We start from the raw sequence: 25,261 nt of genomic DNA, 5'->3' as shown, positions 1-25,261 counted from the left end.
TGTGACGAAAACTTATTCCATTAAAAATTATTTACAACCAAATCTAATTTATGGATTATTTTATTAAAAAATATTATTTTATTTTTTTATCAAAACTCTAAACATGTCCAATTTTATAAATAATAATAATAATACAAAAATAGAAAGAAAAAAAAAAAGAGAAAACAAAATTATAAAAAGCAAAAATGAAATAGTAGAAAAAGACCAAACATTTAGGCATTTTTTAACAATGTCCATGGAAACAATTTAATTAAAATTAATGTCAACCTTTTATTTCCTTTTGATAAGTTATATACTTTACATGGCCTTATGGCCTTAAAAGCATATAAGTCTCCTTATTAGAAACACAATACCTTCAAAACCATATACTTGCAATAGATGAAGGTTATCGAACATGTAGTCCACCCACTTCCTTTACTTGCTAGAGTTGAAATGAGGGTAGAGCCCTCGTATGTGCCCCGGCATGAAGTCGTGCCTTGTCAAAATTCCCACAATCGGCGGCCTCTACAAAATGTTGAAAGGATGTGTCAATTGTCATTTACAAGAATGGGTCTACCATTGCTTTTTCTAGCTTATGTAGCCTCTTGAAAGGATTTGTTGCCTTTTTTTGCTTACGTAACACTAGAAGAAAAATGTAAGATAAGAAAATAGAGAAAAAAATAAAAAATAAATTGAAAATACATCATTTTCTAACTAAGTTTTATTATATTTAATTATTTTTTGTATTTTTTTTTATCATAAAACCAAATATAAAAAACTTATTTTCCTTAGACAATATTTGATTCCAAAAAAGTTTAAGGAAAGTATAAGAAGAAAAAAATAAAATTAATAAATTATTTATATATATATATATATTATTTGTTTGGGAATTCAAATATGCAAAACAATTTTCCCGACTTATTCTCCGGGTATTATTTACTTATATATATAATGCAAAAGTTTTCAAAATATTATTTTTTTTTAAATATTATAAAAGGAAAAAGTATTAGATTTGTTATATAAAACTTGTTTTCAGTCAAAAATTTCACAAACAAGAGCAATTTCCAAACAAGCCATAAAAGACTATTTCACAATGTTTTCAAAAACCTTTTTTGAAAACAACTTTGCAAAACAATTTCCAATCGTTTACAAAAACAAAATTCTAGTTGAATACTTAAATACGAAAAATAATTTTCTCGACTTATTCTTAGCAAAGAGATTGTACATATATATAATTTTTCAAAATATTCCCCATTTTTTCTAGTAGTTGCTTAGAAATCTCTTAGAAAAAACAATTGAAAACACCTAGAAATTGTTCTAAAAAACCACCCATTTTTATACCAAGTTCTAAAAAAGATGTTTTCAATCAAGAGATAGAAAACAATTTTTTTTTTGTTCCAAAGAGCATAAAACTGTTGTCAAGAACCATTATCAAACATGACTTCTAGATGATTGTTTTCTGGGAAAGTCTTCTTGAATCTCAATGATTTTAGCTCCCTCCTGATTTTTCCTTTTCACATCGAACAGTGATAGGAAAAGGGCCCGTGAAGAATAGTTAATGCACCAACTCTAAACTTGACCAGGGTGACATGAAATGGATTTAGTCTTCACTCTATTGTCTGTGTGTGTATTTCTGGGTGTGTGTGAGAGGGAGAAAAGGAGTCTTACAGCATGAGTCTTTGGCACCACACACAAATGTCGAAGGCCTAGTTCCCGAAAGAGGACAGCAGCTTTTGCTAGAGACATCGTTTCCACAACTGTGTATGGGGATGTATTGGTGATAGGATGTAGATCAACATACATCTCCATCTCCTCGGCTGTGATGTCCAGGTCCTCCAGTTTGACTCCTTTGCCTGATCCTGCCTTAGCAAAATCATTCGCCTCAAATGTTTTCAAGATTTCTGATCCGACCAACATCCTCGTCTTTGAAAACTTCTTCCCTTTGAGTAAAACCAGCAAATGAGACTTCAAAACAAGCCCACACAGCTCTGGTGCATCTGTGAAAGGCGGTTCATCAATGACAGGGAACCCATGATGGCCTGTTGTCTTCAAAGCATGTAGTATATTTCCCACCTTTTCAATGCTCGAAAAGGTGATTAATGGACCAGAAACAACATCCTTTGCGACCAGGTGCCTCATGTATGGCTCTGCATGGGCTTCCATATAAGGAAACCCCTTCATTCTCACTATTTGGTCATAGACACCCTTGTTGAAACAATCTGCAACCGTTTTTGAAATAAGGAGAACCAGCATCATCAATGGGAGCATTAGCAGATCATTGGTAAGTTCCAGGAGAATGATACAGAGGGAGACTGTCATTCTCATGGTGCCACCCAGGAAGGAGGCAGCTCCAAGGAGTGAAAAGAGACCCACATCAAGACTAGTCAGAGAGCCAGCAACTGTCCCAACAATGCGACCATAGGAGGCTCCAGCAAGTATGACAGGGATAAATAGCCCCGAGGGAACAGCAATGCCATAAGTAATAATGCCAAGGCAGTATACAGCAGCAAAGAAAATGACAAGGGTGGAGAGTTGGAATTCATTTTGGGTGCCATTGCTGAATAGGTTGCGTATGGCATCATCATTGGTGTTGAGAAAGAGGGAGGCAAGGTCATTGTAATGGCCTGGTTGACATTGGAAGTTCTTGTAGTTTCCAGAGCGGCCTACGGTGGGGCACTCATTCTTCAGCTCAATTGGACAAGGCTTGCACTGTGCCAGCCATGGAATACCATAAGCGCAGCAAGATGTCAGGAGGGAGATGACAATGACAAGCAGGACCCGAAATTTAGGACCTTGCCTGCAGTTCATTCTCAACATCAGTAATAGCAATTTTGCATGTCAGCAGTGTTATAAATTCACAATTTTAATTTAACCAACAAGTTTGAAAGTCAATGAGGATGTTGAAAAAATTCAAGGTTTCAGAATTTGGTCAATGACTGATTTGAAATTCTGAATCAGATCAAGCAGGAAGGATAAGAGATGGAATTGAGAAGAAGTCAACTTAAAATATGAGACAAAATCTGAAATAATTAGAAAAAATTCAAGAATTTATATGTTGCGGTGAGGGGGGGAGGAGCAATGCATACATAGATCAAGAAGAATACATTTTCATTCAAGGAACTATTAAAAATAATATAGAAATGTCATGCCTGATAAAAAAATATTCCCAAAGTTTGTGTTAAATTTGTGTATTTAGTTCAGCGTAATCAAATTGTGCCACATTGATAACTAGGGTAGAAGTTCATGCTTTTTTTTTTTCCTGAAAATTTTGCAGAATGTTGTCTCAATGTTTGCATATTTGCAGGGGCTAACTGCAACAAGTAGTATTCTCATTAATATAAGAGGGATGATTAGGCCATACTCATTGAAGATGCTATACGTACGAAGGACCTTATCCACGAGAAAATTGTAGAGGCTTCCAAAAATGCCACCAACAATTCCAAGGAATATGACTGTCAGTAAATCAGGGGTATCATAAGTGGCTTGAGACGAATTGACATCAAACATGATCAGACCTCCTTGCCCAAATAACCCACACTTGCCACTCCGACAAAATTCTATGAGGGCTCTCAACACCACTGCTACTACAGCTGTTGTAAAAAAGGTTCTCCAGAGAAGAGCACTTCTCCACCTGAAAGATGCGTAAAGAAAAAAGTGAGTTCTTTACAGAAGAAAAGTAAAATCAAAAGTTTTATCCGACTTATGAGAGAAGCAACTTGGAACAGATACTACTTGACAAAGTACTAAGCCAGATTTTTTACTCCAAATGACTTTTGTCAGAAACAAGTTTTTCGACTTCTGAGTTCATGTTTCTTTTTTCTTTAGTGGTTTTACACATTTTCCACTCAAGTAGCCAGGGACTTTCAAATTTGGTAACCATGACTTGAAGTCGACAGCCATCTGTGCACGGACTAAAAGTATGCTCGAGTCCCTCATGGGTATCAGCTGTGGTAAATTAAGCAGGTATCCTATTAAAACAAAAGTCTATGCGTTCTTATCCCCTAGAAAAAATTAATGAAGTGAGTTTAATGCTTCATATGTCCACTGATAATTGAGTCAAAAGGAGAGTGTGAGAGAGAGACCATGAAGTTACTTCTTCAAGTGCAAAGAGGACCCCACCCACTGGAGCACGGAAAGCAGCAGCCACACCAGCTGCAGCACCACAGGTAATCAAATCACGACGATCCCTGTCATTTTTGAAGTATCTGAGCCATTTCCATGTCAAATGGTATTTGCGGGATCCTCCCTGCCCAAGCAAAGAGGCTATGCAAGCGCCAGTATGGACCATGGGCCCTTCCTTACCCACAACAAATCCAGCAGACACTCCAAGAATGGAACCAAAAATCTGCAAGTTTGGGTTATTAGATCACAATGAATAAATTTGAGAAAAAAGCAATATTCAGTAGCAGGATGCTAATAATACGACGAAAATTTAAACCACGATACAGAACTTTAACAATTGAATTTGAATGGTCCACAATTCATTGATGAAGGACAAGGAAACAACATATAGAAAAGCTTGTAATTTATCTAGTGTTGACATATGTACAAATACATATTCTAGTATGTGTTGAGAGAGAGAGAGAGAGAGAGAGTGCAGTACACTAAGGCTGTGACTCACCTTTACAAAGAGGGTACTTGGAGCCAATATAGAATGAGCATCTATGCCATTGAGATATGCTTTCACCTCAGGGATGCCAGAGCCCGCAGCTGAAGGGGCAATGTAAGCACAGAGGACAGCCGCAGCAATTGCCAAAACCATGTTACAACCCGCAAATGTTACAAATGCCAGACCATACCTGCACTGGAATTAGAATCATTTCGTAGTTACTCCAAAGTGGTACAGAACATTGAACATGGATTTTCTTTAACAGGATGCTTGTTTCAGAAAGCAATATGTTTTAAGAGGCCAGTAGGATCATGTTCCACTCAAAAAAACAATCTTCATATAAAATTCAAGGAGTAAATTTGAATTCTTTCAATACAAAGAAACATAAAATAAACATTCAATCTTAGAGTCTGTTTGGTAGTGATTCTGGGAAGCGTTTCTAACATTTCGAATACTTAAAAAGGTAAAAATTTCAAGTGATAGAAAAACTATAAACGCTTTTAAAAATCACTACCAAACGGACTCTTAATTAAATTGCTTACAGAACATTTAAAAAAACAAATGTTAAGAGTACCTTTGTTCGTGATCCTACATTCCTACTGTAAGCATAGCCCTCGAGACAACACTAGAGGGTTTCAGGTGAACTAGTACAAAACATAATCCCATAATCTGGTCATACTTTGGTAAAGCCTGGATAATACTAGATCAGACTAGAAGAAGGTTGGGGTATATGAGACATGAGATCAGCCGTAGAAGCTCCAAAAAGATTAAGGTTATGTTCGGTTCTCAGAAAATTTGACAGAAAATTCAAGGAAAAGAAAATACAACAGAAAAGTAGGAGGAAAGAAAAAATGAAAGAAAATAAAAATTGGTTTAAAGTCAATAAATTATTTTTATATGTTACTTCAAATTCATTTCACTTATTTTAACTCTCCTATATAAAGATTAAATATTTGAAAAAAAAAATTCTAACTAATTTTAATTATATTTGATTTTCTTTCATATTTTCATAATAAAATCAAACATGAAAAAATCATTATTCTTATCATTATTTTTCTTTTCTTAGTACTTTACTGGAACCAAACATAGCATAAGAAAAGCAAGCACTTTCAATTTCAAATAGGAATAAATAGTCTTCATTGCCGTATCATATGTTGTGGTTCACTATTAGGACAAATATTACAAGACACGGGTAACAAAAATATCATTCTAAACTCGATAAAGCATTTTGCAATATACCAGCATGCAGCCTAGTCTTGACAAAACAAATGGAACACATTAATAAAATAACCGAGAGTGATCGCATTGAGGGCATCAGAAATATTTCATAGTAGTAATCAGACTCACTTGTCCTTAAGCATGAGATTGCTAGCGAGTAAAAGTTTGAAACCGGCTATATTTTCAACTGCAAGGTTGTTGAAGAAGCCAACCAGCCCAGTACCTAACCCGATAAGGAGGGCAAGCGTCCACTTGAGCACAATATATTGAAATATCTGAACCCTTTTTCTAGATCTCCAGTCCTGCTTAAAAAGTTCATTTTCCACAATCCTAGAAAAACACCAAACACCAAGTAAGAGAGAATGTCTTCAATAGTTAACAAGTATGATCTAGAGCAAGACCGGCAATTCACATATAATATAGAGTTTTTTTTTTTTTTTAACATAAACTGAACCTTAGTATCCCATTTGGTTCTGAGAAATTGAGTGGTGACTTTGTTCTTCTTCTTCCTTCATTTTGTTGAACCAAAGCCTTTTTTGCTTTCCCTTTCCACCATTTTCTCAGAAACCAAACAGAGAGTATAGGAAAAAAAATGGAGTGTGGTGCAGAGGGCACTCCCTGAACATCATTTGGTCCCCAAGAAAAATAATGCTAACATTTCTTTACTCTTTTGTGGGAAAGGTGAAAGACTAAAAATAACCTTTATTCTCTTTACTTTCCCATTCCTCCATTTTTCTTGGTGATCAAACAGAGGGTAAAAGGTAACAAGAATCCCCTGTCTGACACCAAATAAATTGAGGTCAATTTGTCCGTTTGTCTGTCCTTTATTAGAAAAGGACATCTTAAAAACCGAAATTCTAGTCTATCCCCCCATTTTCCTTTCTGTCCTCATCCATTTTCTCAGGAACCAAGCAGAGTGGAAGGCCAAAAGAAAACAAAATTAGATTGTAGTGTGGTGCAGAATAAAAACAATGCCCTGTTGGGTCCCCATGAAAATAAAGTTTTGCCTTTTCTGTGAAAACTTTCCTTGTCCACTTTCGCTTTCCTCCATCTTCCCACAAACCAAACAGAGTACGATTGACCATTTTCACAAACTAACAACAATCCCCCGTTCAGCTCCCCAAAAAAGGAGCTCGCATCATCATTTTCCAATTTTTTTCAAAAACAAGAACATCTCAAAAACAAAAAGAAAACCCTTTCCTTCGTTTTCTCGGCAACCACAGAACGAGCCCAACTTATCCTAAAACAAAAATTTATCTTCTTTTCCACAATTCCTCCATTTCATCGGGAACCCAGCAGAGTGTAAAACCAAAGAATAAAAAAAGAAAGAAGAAGAAGAAGTCAGGGAGGAGTGCAGCGCAGAATCATTACAGAACATAAACAATTCCTCGTCTGGTCCCGAGAAAAATGAAGTTTTCCTTGTGGATCCATTGACAATAGAGTATTTAGAAAAACGATTTCTTTTGCACTTTTACCTTCTTCCAATTTCTTGGCAACCAAACAGAGCATAGTTAAAAACAATAACAGTCCCCTATTCGGTTCCCAACAAAATGAAACCACCTTATACTAAAACCTAAAATTCTCTTCTCTCCCACAATCATCCTTTCCGGTTTCATCCATTTTCTCGGGACCCAACCAGAGTACTGTAGAATCATTTCCACAAACTAGCAACATCTCAACTCATCCTCTTTTAGCTTTCACAGAAACACAACACTTCAAAAACAAAAACTCTCTTCTCCTTCTCATTTTTTCTCCATTTTCCAGGGACCCAACTCACCGTCTTCACAACACTCTAAAAACGAAAATTCTTCCCTTTTCCGTCATTCCCTCCATTCTCCCGGGAATCAAACAGAAACCAATCCCGAAGAAAAAACAAAAACAAAAAAACAAAAAACAAAAAACAAAACAAAACAAACTCAACCTCCTGTTTCCTTACTCGTAGTCCAAGCTCTCAATCGGACAAACGCTGGCTCCCACAATTGCAATCTGCGAAGTACTATTCAACCTCTTCCTAACGAGCAACGGCTCCCTCATCGCCGTATCCTTGTCAGAGAAGTCCGATCCGTTCCCCTCCATCTCCCTCCAATCACCCCACACTCCTTCGATCTCAATGTCATTCTCTCCATCTCTCTGATCCATCTCCCCACTTTCTCTCTCTAGAACCTCCCCCACGTCCTCTCTCTCTCTAGAATCTGTCGCTCGGGTTTGTTTTCACTTTTTCCTTATAAAAAAACCTGTCTGAAATTTTCTGATAACACTTGGACACGTCAGCTCCCCAGGTGTTGGATTTAATGGCGCCAAGACAAACCTTTTTATTAACCATGTGTCATGCCAACTAATTGCACGCGTTTTGCACGTGCATTTTTGGAATTATCCAATTTGGATAATTTTTTTTAAAATATAAAATTTAACTTTTTTTTTTTTCTAAATTTACTAATCAAAATTAAAATAATTTAAATTTGGAAAATTTTCTAATTCAAAATTTTCTAAATTTAATTTTAATATTATTAATTATTTAATAATATTTTAAATAAAAATGTGTTGTTTACCCATGATAAGATTCTTTTTATGGAAACGACTAATTAGTTAATTTGCCTTTATAAAAACTTTTCTTTTTTCTTTTCATAAATTATCCAAAAATAAATCTAGGATTATCGAAATATATTTTTATTATGATAAAAAGATTTATAATGAATAACTATGTAATTAATTACTGGTAATTAGATGACAATTTAGATTTTTAATGTTGTTTGATTGTTAAAGAAAATATTAGAAATATTCCAATTTTGAGCAAAAATGATTTTTTTCAAACAAAAATTTTACAAAGTAATTTTATTCTCAAAATAATTTTTAAATTAATGTAGCTTATCCACATGGGCATCACGTCCTAAAACTGGAATTAGTAACTATAATTTTGAATTCTTTTCAAAATTATCAAAACCTTAGTTAGTAAGTACAACAACTTTAAATTTAAACTTAAAACCTTTGTCACCTCAAAACAAGTCGGAATTATGGTTTTATAAAAAAAATTTAAACCAAAGCTACTAATTACAATTTTATAATAAAAAAATAAAATAAAATTCCCAAACCATGTGAAAGTTTGGATATTATTTTGATAGAATGTTTAATTTATATATATATTTTTTCAAATACATTATTTTTGCTAAAAACTCAAAATATTTTCATTTCAGTTTCATCGAGCATTTACATTCTCAATTTAATGGATTTATATAATTAAAAGGTATAATTAGGATGATTGAAATGTGTAATTATAATAAATTCATTTATCATTGACAAAAATAGAGTAATTCAATTTATTTTTACTTCAATAATTATATACTATTTTTAAAATTGAATTTAGTTTTATTAAGCCAAAAAAAAAAGGCTTCAAGTTTACAAAAATATATAGACCTTGCATATCCTCTATTTAGATTATCCTAATATACATTTTATTTATATTAATATATAAATAACAAATTTTTTGAATGATTAATTATGATTGAAATGTCATCTTCACATGTATAAATAATAATTTTTATTTTTGGTTTTAATTTTTATTTTGTAGTTGTTTAATTCATTTTGTTGATAATAACATAGAGTTATAGCCATTGAATTGATACTACTTGACACAAATTGGAGGGTTTAGGTTTTATTTTATCCCCCCCCCCTCCCCTCTTTTTCCGATTTATATATAATATTGGAGAAAAAATTATTTTAATTATTTTTTTCATTTTAAAATTTTTGGACATACATAAAATATTACTTTTTCATAAAAATAAATTATAATTTATAAATTTTATATATATTTAATATTTTATAAATAAAAAAGAATAAAACTAGAAAATTTTAAAAAATAGAAAATGTTAAACAAAAAAAGAGCCGAGCGAGTATGGAATTTCTTAAGTCAATTCTACCCCATTCCACCTCGTTTAAATTTGTTTTTTGGGCGAGGATGAGAATATATATAAATAAATAAGATGAGATTGGGATGAGAGAAATTCATTTCAAACCCATCCCATTGTCATCCTGATAACAACTTCAATTAATTATGAACTCAATTAATCAATATCCTCTATGCTATCATGCTATTATCAAGAGCACCACATTGCATCTACTACAATATATAAATTATAAAAGAAATAAAAAAGAAATAGAGCTAAGAATCCCGTTAGAAATTATTTTAAAATTTTTTAAAAATATTTTAATTTTAAAAAATGTCTTATAACTTTAAAATTAAAAATAGTTTTTTAAGAATTTATTATGAAAATAGGTTAATATTTGAGAATAAATTTGATTTGTTTTCATATTTCTCTCTTTTTTTGGTAAATTTTTTTAAGAACAAAATATGAATACATAAATATATAATACTTTTACAAAAAAATAGAGTGGTAAAACTATTTTTTATATTTGAATTTTCAAATGGAATTTTATTTTTGGAAATAATTTAATATTAATTTTAAAACTGTATTTCAAAACTAATTTTTAAGATTTGTTTTTCGAAGCATTACCGTTAAGATCCTTAGAGTCTGTTTGACTAAGTTGTGAAATTTTTTTTCAAAAAAACATTTTTGAGAATGGATTTTAAAAATTAGTTATAAATCATTTTCAAGAACAAAATTCCACTTGAGAATTTAAATATGAAAAACAATTTTTTAGACTTATTATTCATAATTATTATTTAAAAAAGTTTTATAAAAAACAAATGAAAATACTTAAAATTTGTTATAAAAATAACTAATTTTTGTTAAGAGTTTATCAAATGTGTGTTTTAAAGTGAGTGTTTTTTTTTTTTAAAAAAAAAAAATCTATTTTTGAAACAAATTTATAAAAGGTGTCTTCATTTAAAATTTGGTCAAATATGTTTTTTGGGTTAAAAAACAAAAATTTGATTTAAAAAATAATTCTCCAACATATCCTAAGGCCTTGTTTGAAAATTATTTTCTAATTCAAAAATATATTGACAAAATTTTAAAGTTTTTTTTTTTGGAGAATTTATTCTAAAAATATATGTTAATTTTAAAACAAATATTAAGAATTTTTAAGTTGTGTTTTTTTAGAGTATTTTGAGCGAAAATTGGAAATATGGTTTTCAAAATTTTTATGGGATAAATAAATTCATAATATCTATAAGAAAAATATCTCATAACATTTTTCTTTATATTTAACTTTTCTAATAATTTTTTTTCTCATTATAATTAAGAATTATTTTGAAAAATATTTCCAAAAAGGTAAATTCTTTTTTAAAAAAAATTGGATGGTGCCCTTGTAGGATTGTCAAGCTTATAAGGCTTTCTTTTTCCTACAAGCCATTTGAGAGCCTCTTCGTTTCCTACTCCCCCTTAACTAAAAATTCAACAAATTTTCGAAACAATTTATTATTCTTGAAAAGGGATAGAATTCTACTTGGAAGAAGTATCGACATCTTTGCTTAAAGAACCTAACCATGCTTTCGTCTGAAGTTAATAAGAAAAATTTCTCTTTCAATCAGGTCATTTCTTCTAAAATTTCAATGTCTTATCTCGTTTTCAATAGACTTTTCTATTCTTAACTTTATATACTATTTTGAAAGTACATTGAAATCACTTTGTATATATAGTTGACGAGTTTTTAACATATCATGTCCTTATTGAATCGATTTATAACAATATGTAACTGAAAATATTTCTTAAAATATAGATGGTGCTTGTTAGCACTAACATGGTTGTTTCAAGTCACTTTCAATACGGGTGACTTATCTTATCATGCCTAATTCAACACTATAATTGAGATTAAAAACTTTTAAAAATTATATTTAACCTTTAAATTCAACCATGCCCATTCATTATTTGATAAATGTGGACTAGTCTATTTTTTAATTAATTATCGATGTGGGATAAGTAAGACAAGACAAGGCCATATTCTTTATGGGATAGTGATACTTTTCTTAGAAATTGACAAGTGGAATAGATAGTGATATCTTGGCTCTACGAAATCCCACTTTCAACGTCAAATAAATAATCATATTTTCTTTGACAAGGACAAAAGAATTTAGACACGAAGTGGAGGCTTTGTTTGTAGGTATAAGTCATTATCATCTCCAAACCGAAAAGGAAAGTACAACAATAATAAGCGGGGGAGAGTCCATTTCTAAGGAAATAATAATAATAATAATAATAATTGAAAAATACTAATTTATCACAATGATAATATGTCCCATGAAATCTTGTGAAATAAGGGTACGATGATAGGAATAAAAGTATAAAGATACAAATAAATATGATTAGAATGAAATATCGAGACTTAAAAATGTACATATGAACATTACTTGATTAATAATGTATTTTTGATAGGTATACCAGACCCAATAATAATAATTATTTTCTAATAGAAGAGTTATAGTATCCTATAGGTATTATATTGAATACAAATTTTGATTAAATTTGAATTGTTGAATAATTGTATAAATATTTGAGGCTTTGGTTAAAAAAAATTATAAATATAAAAAAATGAGACTTAAGTTCCACTAAACCATAGTCAATATTTTTAACTTTATTTTTAATTATTTTACACCAAAATTTTAACATTATCAATAAATGAGGAAAAGAAAAAGAATTATGGATTTGTTTGGTAACTGTTTTTGAAAATTATTATATGAAGTATATAAAAATATGTTTCGAAATTTAAAATATTTTTAATTCATTTTTAAATATATTTAAAAATTTTTATATTTAAATGTTTTATTTTTAATTATTTTATATGTTTGTATAATTATTTTTTAAAACAATTTAAAAATGGTTTCTTTTAATATCTTAAACACAAAATAAAAAATAATTTATGATTATGAAACATGTTTTTTTAGAATAAAAAACTGTTTTTGAAAACAGTTACCAAACAACCCCTATATCTTTAATATTCATAATTGAACACTTTTTTTTTTCTAAATATTTAAGAAGCAAATAAAACCAATATTATTATAATAATATAAACCATCAAATTAAAAAAAAAAGAAAAAGAAAAAAAGAAAAAAAATCATTTTAATTACAAATACTATTTTTATTTAAAATTCCAAATAAATGCAATCTTACATGTCTTTACGTCACCCCACTACACCCCACTAGTCACTACACACTATACCTATACCTGTTTCCCACTCTTTCATTTATCATTTTCAAAAATGACAAATTTATTTATTTTTAACCAAAAAAACCCACCACCAAATTTAATTTTAATTTTAATTTTTAAAATATTAAATATTAAAATTAAGCAGGCTAATTACAATCAAATTTGAGAACAATTATTGTTGTTTGGTCAATTTTGATGTACAATTGAATATAAATTTCAATTATGAAAATTTAAATATTAATTCTTTATTAATTTTTTAAAAATAAATTAAAGAGAAAATTAACATACCCAATGCTACACCTCATTCTTTAAAAATAAATAATTTTAAAAAAAAAATTTTATTCTCATGATTTAATTGGTGAATTATCTTGAATTTATGTTAATTTTATTGTACCAAAAAAAATCCATTAAAATAAAAAGAAATATTAATAAAAACATATTATTATTTTCCAATTTTTTTTAAAATTGGAAAAAGAGAGTAGGATCTTGGCTTCACGTCACCCCACCGAAGACCGTTTCTAATCTCTCTTACTTTCTCTCTCTAGATCCAACGGCTCTAATCAAATCCAGCTCCCTCCTTCCACTTCTTTCTCACTCTTTCATCTTCCTCCGATCTCTGATCACCTCATCAAAACGCTGCGTTTTGGCATCCGGTGAAACCCCGCCGCCGTCTCTCCATGGGTTAACTTAACTTAACCTAACCGCCGCCAGCAAACCAACGAACCAACGAACCACCACCCAACTGTCCAGTCCAAACGGCGTCGTTTCGGCTTCCGACGATGAAGTCCACCACCGTGGACCGCCACATCGGTCTGCTCAACCTCGCCAAAACCCTCTCCTTCCTCGTAGTCTTCGTCGCCGGCGTGGTCGTCGGCATGACCGCCAGCTCTCAGATCAACCGCTACTTCGTCTCACAAGCCAAACTTTACTTCTACAGCAACATGAACAATCACTTCTCGGCTATGCAGATTCCGAACCCTGCATTGAGGAATTGCAGTTCTGAGGCGAATTTGACTCATGGGTTCTCCGATAACGAGCTGTTTTGGAGGGCTTCGATGGTGCCCAGGAGGGCTGAGTACCCCTTCAAGAGAGTGCCCAAAGTGGCCTTCATGTTCTTGACCCGCGGCCCTTTGCCGCTGATGCCGCTGTGGGAGAGGTTTTTCGAGGGCCATCGCAAGTATTTTTCGGTTTATGTTCATGCTCTGCCTGGTTTCGAGCTCAACGTGTCGATGCACTCCGCCTTTTACAAAAGGCAGATTCCCAGTAAGGTATCATGGTGATTCTATTTTTGTGCGTATCTTTTGGGATTTGGATTGGTTGGGTTGATGAATTGGAATTGAAAATGATACTGTAGGAGTTGGATTGAGGAGATTCAAAAAATTATGTTAGATTGCTTGAATTGATGAATTGGACTTGAAGGAAATAAATCCAACTTTGATTGACTAGGAACTGATGTTTGCTATAAAGTAGAATGATGGTTGGAGGATTACTGCAATAGCTAATATGGCTGTTTTTGTGTTTCTTCTGGGTATGGGTTGTTTGGGTAGATGGATTTGAAGTGAAGAATGTGTGGAAAAATGGTACTTCAATATGACTACTAGCTGTTTTTATGTGCGGCTCTTGGGTTCAGATTGTTCGTACTGATGAATTAGAATTGAACAAAGTGGGGAAAAATGCAGCTTCAATGGGATTAGGAATTGATGTTTTGCAATAGATAAAACATTGCCAGTTTGGTATTTTCCGGGTTTGAATTACTTTTAAGTCTTGGTATTGTGTCAGTTGTGTGACTGAGGATTGAAGAATGTATTACTAAGTGTAACTTACCGTGGTAGTAGTGCTAATGAATAACTAACAGTGATGGATGGAGGGTTTTACTATGGCCAACTTGGCTGTTTTATGTGTTTTTCTGGGTTTGAGTTATTTGAATTGATGAATCAGAGCATTGAAGAATGTATGGGAAAGTGAAACTTTAATAGGACTAGGAGTTGGGATCTGCAATGGCTGAGAATGAAGAGAAGAGGATATTGCAATTATTGACAAAAATGTTTAATGTGTTTTCAGGTCTGAATAGTTGATATTAAAGATATAGGGGCTAATGCATAGTTAGGATTCAAGAATGTATGAAAAATGCATCTTTAATGGGCCTAGAAATCGAAGCTTTGTAATAGCTTACATGGTTGTTTTTATGTTTTTTCGGGTTTGGATTGTTTGAATTGATGAATTAGGGTTGAAGAATCTGCGAACTTAGGACCAGGAATTGATGTTTTGCAATGGCTGAGAGTGATGGATAGAGGGTGTATGTCTTTCCAGGTTTGAATTCTTGATGTTATTTTAGTCATATGATTGGGAAAAACATATTGAATTTCCTTGAATGAGAGGGCTGATGAAGAATTAGAATTGAAGAATAGACAGATTAGAGTAAAAATGCAACTTTGATCACACTCGGAAATGATACGTGCAATAGAAGGAGGGATGGATGGATGATATTGCCATGGCTAAAACAGGCTGTTTTATGTATCCTTGGGTTCAAATTGTTGATACTCCTTCGGTTAAGTGATTGATAGAGGGTATTGTAATGGGCAACATGCTGTTTGATGTGTCTCTGGGTTTGGTTTGTTGATGTCACTTTGCTTATATGATTAAGGAAACCATATGGAATTTTGATGAATGATGGACTAATGCAGGGTTGGAACTGAAGATTGTATTGGGCATTAGAGTATAAGCATGTAAAAATGGAACCTTAATAGAAGGTAGAAATCTGTGTTTTGTGATGGGTGAGGATGATCGAAAGAGAACAACTAGGAGGTCTGATTTTGAGGTTCTCTAAGATTGTGTAACACTTAGATTGATCTGTGAAGATGGGTTTCTTGCCGCTTGTGATCTTAGAAGTTTGCTACAAATGATATGCTCAGAGTCATGTATAATTCTCAATTGAAGGAGTGCCATGACATTCTTTCATTGTTCATCCCATTTCATTTGCTATTGAGACAAAGTTCTAAGAACATTTTCGTACAATCTCACAATGTATTCTGTTGGTTTCTTTTTGGAATCTACTTGTTCCTTCAGTACATGTCATCAAAGGATGCCGTACTCAGACTAGATTGTGTGTTAGATATGCAGGCTCTTTAGATTTAAATTTCACCAAAAATTTCTCCTTTCAAAAATGATTTGAGGGCTTGGATGCATTGGTTCACATAGAACTTACCCTTGTAACCATAGAGCATCATTTGATCGTGTTCCAAATATTCTTATTTCTCATCCAAGTGTTAGATCTTAGGATCTTACCAAACTCAAAGCTACAGTGTTTACATTTGGAGGGGTTAGCACATGAGATACACGTCGTAAACCTCAAGTAATTATACAGCTTTAGGGTTTTCTTTGGAGAAAGAGAAGTTCTTGTGGAGAAAAACATGAAAATGTAAAGACCCACACGGAAAAAGAAAAAAAGAAGGAACCAAGAAAGTAAGGAGGGAGAGTCTGTCTACTGTAAAGTTAGAAAATGGGCCCCTAAAAAGAATGTTAAACAAATGCACCTCTAAGGCAGTATACTAATTACAAGCCTGTCAACAGTGTCCATCTTCAACTCATTTGCATCAAATGCTTTCTGATGTTTCTGTTTCCATATAAGAGAAGAAAAGCAAACCCAGGTGTTACAAACCTTCTCTACCTTACACCACTTAAATACTGGATAGATTCAAACTTCGGAGATTTGATTCATTGTTAGAGGCCACTACCATTGTGTTACACCCTTGGGGGCTATGCGTATACCATTTGTATGAAAGTACTGAGAGAGGTGAGAAAGACTAATCGGGTTTGAATTTTTTTTTTTTAATGAGATTTGGATCTTATCCCTTGATATCTAGTTTAATATTAACTGTTTGTCTTTTTTAATTCAAACTGATATATTGTTGCATTGTTTTCTGTCATGTTGTACGTCTTGATGGGTTCTTGAGTTAACAGATTTGAAAATTTCATCTAATTTGATGGTTTTGCCTTCTTCTAGACGCATCTAGCTTTCAATTCACTTTTAATTTTGTGCCCCCTTACCTAATTTACTTCTATGATAAGCTGTCTGCCTTTTCAAGTATTGTATATGAGAAATTTGAACCAACTTTTTTTATTTTTTCTCCAGAGTGTTGAATGGGGAACGGTAGCACTAGCAGAAGCAGAAAGGCGCCTTCTAGCCAATGCCCTGCTCGACTTTTCAAACGAGCGTTTTGTTCTCCTATCAGAGAGCTGCATCCCCATCTACAACTTCCCAATAGTTTATAAATACCTGATCAATTCTGACTACAGTTTTGTTGAGTCCTACGATGACCCCTCCCGCTATGGGCGTGGTCGCTACAGCCGCAACATGCTGCCCAACATCAAGCTCTATCAATGGCGGAAAGGGTCTCAATGGTTTGAACTCAGCCGTGAGCTGGCCGTTAACATAGTTGCAGACACCAAGTACTACACACTCTTCAAGAAATACTGTAAGCCCTCCTGCTACCCAGATGAGCATTACATCCAAACCTTTCTGAACATGTTCTATGGTTCACTAAACGCGAACCGAAGCGTCACTTGGGTTGACTGGTCAATGGGGGGGCCGCACCCAGCAACCCTGGGGGCAGCTAACATTACAGAAGGCTTTATACAGGCATTAAGGAATAATGGAACAGTGTGTCCATACAATTCAGAAAAAACATCTGTCTGTTACCTCTTTGCTAGGAAGTTTGCCCCGAGCGCACTGGAGCCCTTACTCAACCTCACCTCAAAAGTAATGGGATTTAAAAATTTTTGATTTGGAAGAGGAGATATATATTTTTCTTTTCATTTTTCACAGATACATAGGATTTTGACACAGCTTCTCTAATACTCCCCTAGTTCTTTAGTGTTGGTTAATGATTTTTGTTCACCAAGAATTGTACAGGTAGTTTTCATAGAGACCTGCAATTGAAACCAGCAAATTCTTTGAGAAATGTCAATATGAGAATTCCATAGCAAGCTCTTTGGTGTCATTATACTTGATTTTTTTTTTCTAGTTCTCTCCTGTTTCTATCTAATATTTATGTAGATGCTACAAGGAGTTTTAGGGGAGATCTTGGTTCAGGGCAAACAGCCAGCATTATCCATAATGGCAGCTCCTGGTGGTTTTTGAAAGAAGAAGGGAGATGGGTGATGAGGTAAGGAGAGATACATCAAAAGTGAATGTCTTATAATGTCACCCTAAATCCACTCCTAAGGCACTGCTCTGGGTACATTTGCCTGTAAAAAGGTTGCCCCTTATGTCAAGACATGGATAGGATGGTCCACAAGAATAGCAGACGATATGAAGCTCTAAGAAAAACCTGAAATCACAACTGGGTAACAGTGTAAATAACAGATCATGCTGTAAAATTACAGAATAAAACTCACTGGCCATGTAGCAGAGTCCTAACCAGAGCTTTCCATGTAACCTAGCATTTGAACATCAAGGGTTCAGGGCTTATCAAGGCTTCTTTTGATAAAAGTTGTTGTATGTTATGGTCTTCATTCCGGAAAAAGGCTGTGTAAAACATATTAGATGTGTTATGGTAAACATCTTAGAATTGCCGCCAGCAATAAGAGTTATTCCCCAAGGGAAAACCAACAAATATTAAAAATATGTAACATTTGGTCTACATCTTTAGCCCCAGAAAGAGTTATGTAGAAAATCTTTCAAGAATCCTGCTAACAAAATAATTGCCATCCTGAAACCAATGACAGAAGTGAGGCCGCCAAACCCGAAAAACATGTAAAATCCAGTTCAACCACATTAACAAATGAGCAGGTACATATCACAACTGATCCCATCTCTTCAACCTAATTAAAAATGCAACTGATGAAGATAGAAGTATTTTGTTTTATGTTCGCAGCTCTCTCTTCAACCTCTTGAAAACACAACAGATGAAGATAAAGGCATTTCACTGAAATAATGTGATATCTTCAATCTACTTAAAAAATACTGACAGATCAGGATAAAAGTACAAAGCCTTTTGTTAAGTTGATGCTATCCCTTCAACCTACTTAAAAATACAATGGATGAAGCTAATAAATTGATGCCAACTTCTGAAGATAAAACTACTTCATGCTTCCAAATCGTTATTCATAGAACTCCTTGCGCTTCCTACTCCTGAAACATTCTGCTTAAAAAAAACCTAAAAGAAGAAAAATATTAGAGGCAGCCTGAATCCACCACTTCTTTATTTGACAACTTCAGATGGGCAGTCTGATCCAGTTCTGGAGACATTGGAAAGTCCACCAGAAGGGGTACAAAACAATCCATCTTCTAGGTTTCAATCGAAAATTTAAATGGAGAAATGAAATTTTCTCTGCAAAATTCATTAGCCTAATTATACCCACATTCAGGCCCATAAAAAATGTAACTTGTGAAAATCAAGGTATAGAAAAATAAACCAAAACTCAAATAACTTCTCACCAAAGTTTTAGGTGTATACTGAAGATCCCATATAACTAGCCCCCAGACACCTGCAAGAATTATTTCTTAAAAGCTTGCAACAAAAGAAGCTCAATAATGACTAAACATTTATGAAGAAACAAAACCCTTTTTTGATGGGTAAAAAATTAATAAACTAAGTGCCAATGAGCAGCTGAAAGCTTCAACCCTGATATATAGGAAGCACACAAGAGACACACATACAAGGCCAAAAGCATCTACAATGGAGCAACCAGGAACACGGCCAACAATCTCATGCTAGCCTCACCCAATCTACAAAATCAAGAAAGGAGAAGCTCCCTGCCCCATGAGAGTCCATGACCACAAAAACCACTACTTTGGGCTCTTTAACCTTCATTTGTTTTCTTGATCAGAAAATAGTCATGTATTAAGGAAGTACCTACGAAAGTGGGAGCCGTATCCTATGTATAGCATACAACAGAGTGCAAGAGAGAAGAAAAAGACACTATAACAACACCACTCACCCTTCAAAAGTGGTCACTTTTTTCCTCCCAGATTTGCTAAAAAAATTAAAGGACATACCCCCAAACTTTCCGCCAGAAGAGAGGGTAGTGAAAGGGTATCAGGAAGGGTTGGGAGGAGTACTCAAAGGTTTTATCATTTTATATAACAAGGCCAAAGAGTGGGTCATGACAGGATGCTTAAGAGGAGATCCCCCTCTCAAGACGAGATAGCTAACACTTGAGGAAGGACTCTTTAAGCTGAACTACAGAAACTTCCAACTGTTAAAAAACTCTAATGTTTCTTTCCTTCCAGATTCACCCAAAAAGGTAAGGTTTGTGGAAGGGTACTAGGAAGGGGTGGAACTAGAGATAGTGGGTGGCTTCTTCAAAGCAATTGATGAGGATGCAACTGTGCAAGGTAGGTGAGTCAAGGAAGATGGTCTGTGATGGACAGACACTATCAGAGGTGTGTCTAGTGAAGGCATCCCACAACACCACATATTCATGCCAAAATTTTCTCCTAGAACCACTGCCCACTAAAGCATAGGTTTGGAATTCAAAGGCATCCCAACTTTTCCTGATACCTTTATGAAGGGCTACTGGCTACCCATGAGGCTATAGAGCACCAACATGAGCAACCCTTTCTATGCAAAACACAAATATATAAGGAGACAAAATAATTTTGCCTAATTCCCCTGGATGGAAAATCCTCTGTTTTTCTCCCATTCCCTCCTCCCCAAACTTACCCAAATAACTGTTCCACTCCGCTGCTAATCTCCAAAACCACTCCCCCCCAATCCTTTGATTTTTCAGAGCAAACATTAGACAACGCAACTAGTGTTTTTTCTTTCCCAAACTCCACATGAAAGAAATAGTGCTAAATCTTCTCAAGCCTTGATCTGACCACTTGAGGGATCACAAAAGGATGACACAACACAGTACATCATTACACAAGGAAGAGTACTTTCTACAAGGTGCTGCCTAGAACTACCAAAGAACTTGTCCTAAGTTGGCAAGGAAATCCTTTCAAGAACACAGGGAGAAAGGAGTGGGGGACTATCCTGCTATGCTTACCCAGTGTATTTGGAAATGAGGAATATAAGAACCTTTGAGGGGTGAACTCTCCTATCTCAAAGATCAAAGAGGTTGTCATGCTGTCTCTTCATTGTTAGTTACAACTCAGATTCTGGATCCTTGAGTAGGGAGCAATTTCTCATGTATTTCAGTTTCACTCTAGAATGTGAAGTATATTGAGCCTGTTGTTTTATCGTCTTTTTTCTGCCTTATATAGCGTCTCTTACTATTTACATAGATTACATCCAAGATGGATGATCTTTCAAGCATAATTAAAATAAAAATGGAAGTTCTAACTTAGCATTTTTGGCACCTTTGAACACACTAAGACATTCAGGTCATTGTTTTTTGGCGTTGATCCTAAATAAACATCATCTTGGTTTTCTTGTTAGTTGGGACCAAAAAAGTTGCAAGCTACAGTGAAACCCAATTGAGATAAAAATTCTAGCATAGTCTAGCTTATAATTTGGAGTGTTCGATCCTATATCTCTTCATCGAATAAAGGTGATACGACCATTTGAACATGACAACATAATTAATCAAATTAGTCATTCTCTGCATATAAAATACATCAAAAAATTAATCATCTGGGACCTCTTTTCGTTCTCTTCCCCCCCTTCTAAACATGCTCAGTAGTTAGTACTACATTCCTATTTGTTTTCTACCATATTACTGCACATGAATATCACACAATTAAAGAACCGTAGGTAAAAAAGTCAGCCAAAGCCAAAACTTCATTTTAACCCTCAGAAGGTAATTGAGCCATTCTCTAGCTAAAGAAGTGATTCAGTACTTACGAAAGAATAATTTAAGTCCAACACCTTCAAATAATAACTAATAACTCCATGTTTGCATATCAAAGAACCACCTCATACAATCACATAATAAAGTAACTAACTAAAGATGAGGCACAAAGAAGCACCTTGAATTTTTATCAGAAAAATAAAACAACACATAGCAACACCTTGTAAATATGAAATAAATGCAGTATTTAGAGAAAAAACATAAATTAGGATTAGCAGCTAAGTTGGACAAAATACCACAAAAACATCACGAACATATTTTAAACTTAGCATCATAACACAACCAAGTTTTAGCCACACAATGAACTATGCATCTTTGTTCTCCATATATTTACTTCAAATGTGTGTTGAATGTGGCAACTGCAATATTATTACATACTAAGAAATGCATATTAAGGATTATTGTAATTGTTTATCAATGAAATCATCTTTGATAAATGTGGAGGTCCAAGTCACAAGAATAATTGACCCATCAAATAGGAGAGTTGCATAAGTGAAAATTAATAACTACAACCAGACCCTTATACCATTAAATGGCTCCTGAGAAAAACTACCTCATGATTATATCTGTGAAGTTGCCAACCTGAGACTTGTGCTATGAGAGAAATTGCCTGGCAATCATGTAGGATTTTCCTTCTCCGGATCAAAATTAGGATGGGAGGGCAAAAATTCAATCCACAAATGGATCTAAAAATTATGTTGATGCCTGTCCTGCCATCTGAGGAGGTTCTTCCATTCTAGAGGATTCTGCCATCCGGGGGGGTTCTGCCATTTGAGGAGGTCCTGCCATTCGAGGGGGTTCTGCCATTTGAGGGGGTCCAGCCATTCGAGGAGGCCCTGCCATTCGAGGGGGTCCTGCCATTCGAGGAGGACCTGATGGTGGCCAATATGCACCAAATCCCGGCCTATTTGCTTCTAACAGCCTCTCAATCTCTTCACTTCGCCCTTCTTTCCCAAAAGCCTCAACTACAAACTCCCGCAACGAGGGAGTAACACCAATGTTATATCTCACCATCTGCCCCATTAAATCCCTACTAGCATCAAATAATCTTTCCTTGCAAAGCCCCTTAATCACAATCTCATATGTTGTGGGGTCTGGTTTTGGATCTTTTTCTCCCATTTTAGTCAAAACCGGCACACATTCTCCAGCCTTACCTTTATTCACCAATTCATCGAATACCTTGTTTGCAAAGCTCACAATCACTCTCAAGCCAGAATCCACAAACCTGTTAAACATCTGCAAAGCATCATCAGCTCTCTCCATTCCAAAATAAGCTTCTATAAATGTCCGGTAAATATTAACATCTGGAGTCAATGACTTTGTGGACAATTCTCCAAACAACTGCTCTGCCTCGGACAACAACCCATTCTCACAAAACCTTGCAATAATGTTATTGTACCCTGCAACATCCATTGCAAAAGGCTTCGACCCCTGCTTCTTGCCCACCTTCTTAAACACCTCAATAGCCTCCGTAAACTTACCCAACTTCACACACTCATTCACCATAACACTAAAAGAATCCGAATTCACAGCCTGGAAATTCGGGGGAGTATGATTATCCAACATTTGATCAAACAATGCCCAAGCCTCCGCCTTCTTATCATGCTTGAGCAACACCTCTAACAGGGCATTACAAGTCACCGGTGTCATCCGAAATTGACGATCAAGCAATGATTTGTATGAGTCCATCGCACATTTTTCCCTCCCCTTAGTAAAATACCAATCCATAAATGTCCCATTCACAACCCCATCATACACTAGACACCTCTCCTTTAGCTCATCAAACAACTCAATGGCCTTAGCCTCATTCTCCAAATTCAGAAAGCCCGAAATCAAGTTATTGTAAACCAGAGAATCCGCACCGTGCCCCTTGTTCAACATCTCCCTAAGGAGGTCCACAGCCTCGCCGATTCGCCCTGAATCGATCAGCCCCTTGGTGAGGTGGCGGTAGGTCACCGGCGAGGGGCTGAAGGGGGCATTGGCGAGGATATGGCGGTAGATATCGAGGCCAACATCGACACGACCGGCATCGCAATGAGTGTTGATGAGGACATTGTAGGAAACGATGTTGGGGACGATGTTGGACTGGTTGAAGAAAAATTGGAAGAGGGCGATGGCATCATCGAAGCGCTTGTTACGGTACATGGCAGCGATTATGGCGTTGCAGGTGAAGACGGTGGGGCGGGTGTTGGAGAACACCGATTGGCGGGCGGTGGCGGAGGCGAGATCGAGGTCGCCGGCGCGGATTAGAGACTGGACGCGATTGTGGAGGTTGAGGCGTGGCCCGACAAGGGCGGAGGTGGAGTCCGGCAGCCGCGGGGCGTTGGGGTCCGGCCGGGGCCGCGGGGCCGAGGGGTCGCGCCGGAGGGCGTGGAGCGGCGGCTCGATTCGAAGGCGCCTCTTTCGGCGGCGCCGCTCCGCCGCGGCCTCCTCAGCGGAGGAGAAGGCGAAGGTGCGGATAGGGACGAGGGTTGGCTGGGGCTGTTGGTGGATTAGGGTTTGGCTTGTGGAGGTGGCGGCCGCGGTCAAGGAAGAGGAACGGCGGAGGGATCGGAGTAGGAGGCGGTGGAGAGACATCGTTACAGAGAGAGTGAAAAACCCTAGCTGAGACAGTATGTGTGATGCTAAAACCCTTTGAGCTTTGACTTTGTACATGGAGACCAAACATAATATAAAAATGCCATATAAATTTAAATTTTTTTTTTTCTACAACAAATTAAAAAGAGAACAAGCATACAACATGTGTGCATTTCTAGTTCTTAGCCTTAGACGATCTTTTGTCTCCCACTTATGATGCCTGCCTAGCGCAAAATCTTAGCAAACAAGATAAAACTTTCATAAATTTTTTTGTTTTTTGTTTACTTATCTTTTTCATTTTTATTTTCTTTCCCTTCGTATTTTTCAAAAACCAAATATAGACTTAATATCGTATTATAAATTAGACTCGAAAGCTATTTTTTTTGTACCATGTCAAAAGTGTCATCAAATTAAAAGTGGTGACACAAAGAATATAAGTGAATTATAATCCCTTTATTTCATTGTTTGAACTTGAATTTTATTTCTTTATCTTTTATTTAATGATTTAAATTTATAGGCAGACGTCAGTATCTCATATTCAAATATTATCAATATCCTAAAAATTTTCAACATATTAAGTACTCATTTTATAGTTTTCTCTCTCAAAGGACAAGATACATGTCCATATATATATATGGAAATGACATGTCTACTAAATTTTTAACAATGTATAAGTGATCATTTCATCTTTAACTCATTCAATTGCAATCTCATAGTTCATATGCCTTGAAATCAACCTCTTAACTTTTGTTGGTCCATGATAATCTTTTTGCAAAATGTAAAAGATTTATTCTTACAAGAAAAAAAAATAAATAAAGAATGCGCATTTGAGCATGTTTTTTATACAAGAGCAAATTTTCTAACATTTTAGTAGGAGCCTACTCCGGAGTGTGTCCCTGCATTGAAGTGTTAAGTGTACATGACTATTTTGTGTAAGGATATATCTCTCGAGTCTAAACCAAAAACATCAATGCAAAA

At 34.9% G+C, this 25,261-nt stretch overlaps 3 protein-coding genes across 7 annotated transcripts; 1 reads left to right on the top strand and 2 right to left on the bottom strand.

The window, feature by feature from the left end:
• Positions 1 to 245: 245 nt before the first annotated feature.
• LOC100245380 (chloride channel ClC1) lies at positions 246 to 8,033 on the bottom strand. Of its 4 annotated transcripts, none has more exons than XM_010659583.3 (7): positions 7,743 to 8,033; positions 5,936 to 6,136; positions 4,601 to 4,778; positions 4,062 to 4,324; positions 3,341 to 3,610; positions 1,648 to 2,776; positions 246 to 504 (listed from the first exon to the last, which is right to left on the bottom strand). In XM_010659583.3, the coding sequence occupies exons 1-7, from the start codon at positions 7,943 to 7,945 to the stop codon at positions 415 to 417; spliced, it is 2,334 nt and encodes a 777-aa protein (XP_010657885.1). In that variant the 5' UTR covers positions 7,946 to 8,033; the 3' UTR covers positions 246 to 414. The 4 variants fall into 4 exon arrangements, with proteins under 4 accessions (XP_010657885.1, XP_059596873.1, XP_010657886.1 ...); XM_059740890.1 differs by lacking the exon at positions 7,743 to 8,033 and adding an exon at positions 6,261 to 7,728; NM_001281124.1 differs by having other exon boundaries at positions 415 to 504; positions 3,359 to 3,610; positions 7,743 to 7,945.
• Positions 8,034 to 13,383: 5,350 nt separating this feature from the next.
• LOC100250508 (glycosyltransferase BC10) lies at positions 13,384 to 17,893 on the top strand. Its single transcript, XM_002267978.4, has 2 exons — positions 13,384 to 14,175; positions 17,040 to 17,893. The coding sequence occupies exons 1-2, from the start codon at positions 13,687 to 13,689 to the stop codon at positions 17,688 to 17,690; spliced, it is 1,140 nt and encodes a 379-aa protein (XP_002268014.1). The 5' UTR covers positions 13,384 to 13,686; the 3' UTR covers positions 17,691 to 17,893.
• An 871-nt stretch (positions 17,894 to 18,764) lies between these two features.
• LOC100255686 (pentatricopeptide repeat-containing protein At1g10270) lies at positions 18,765 to 24,363 on the bottom strand. Of its 2 annotated transcripts, none has more exons than XM_019223673.2 (3): positions 22,260 to 24,363; positions 19,347 to 19,396; positions 18,765 to 19,239 (listed from the first exon to the last, which is right to left on the bottom strand). In XM_019223673.2, exon 1 carries the CDS (start codon positions 24,359 to 24,361, stop codon positions 22,400 to 22,402), a length of 1,962 nt encoding a protein of 653 aa, XP_019079218.1. In that variant the 5' UTR covers positions 24,362 to 24,363; the 3' UTR covers positions 18,765 to 19,239; positions 19,347 to 19,396; positions 22,260 to 22,399. The 2 variants fall into 2 exon arrangements, with proteins under 2 accessions (XP_019079218.1, XP_002267973.2); XM_002267937.4 differs by having other exon boundaries at positions 18,765 to 19,065.
• Positions 24,364 to 25,261: the final 898 nt, after the last annotated feature.

Source organism: Vitis vinifera, chromosome 12 (assembly GCF_030704535.1).
Source record: "Vitis vinifera cultivar Pinot Noir 40024 chromosome 12, ASM3070453v1".
Classification (NCBI taxonomy): Eukaryota; Viridiplantae; Streptophyta; class Magnoliopsida; order Vitales; family Vitaceae; genus Vitis; species Vitis vinifera.
This window is presented reverse-complemented; position numbering and strand designations above follow the sequence as displayed.

Excerpts from the sequence above, each read along its gene's own strand:
- LOC100245380 (XM_010659583.3), bottom strand. The coding sequence starts at position 7,945 with ATGGATCAGAGAGATGGAGAGAATGACATTGAGATCGAAGGAGTGTGG. Across the intron at positions 6,137-7,742 it reads ATTGAGAGCTTGGACTACGA|GATTGTGGAAAATGAACTTT; the intron begins GTAAGGAAACAG and ends GTGTTTTTCTAG. Across the intron at positions 3,611-4,061 it reads CTTGAAGAAGTAACTTCATG|GTGGAGAAGTGCTCTTCTCT; the intron begins GTCTCTCTCTCA and ends CGCATCTTTCAG.
- LOC100255686 (XM_019223673.2), bottom strand. The coding sequence starts at position 24,361 with ATGTACAAAGTCAAAGCTCAAAGGGTTTTAGCATCACACATACTGTCT.
- LOC100250508 (XM_002267978.4), top strand. The coding sequence starts at position 13,687 with ATGAAGTCCACCACCGTGGACCGCCACATCGGTCTGCTCAACCTCGCC. Across the intron at positions 14,176-17,039 it reads AAAGGCAGATTCCCAGTAAG|AGTGTTGAATGGGGAACGGT; the intron begins GTATCATGGTGA and ends TTTTTTCTCCAG.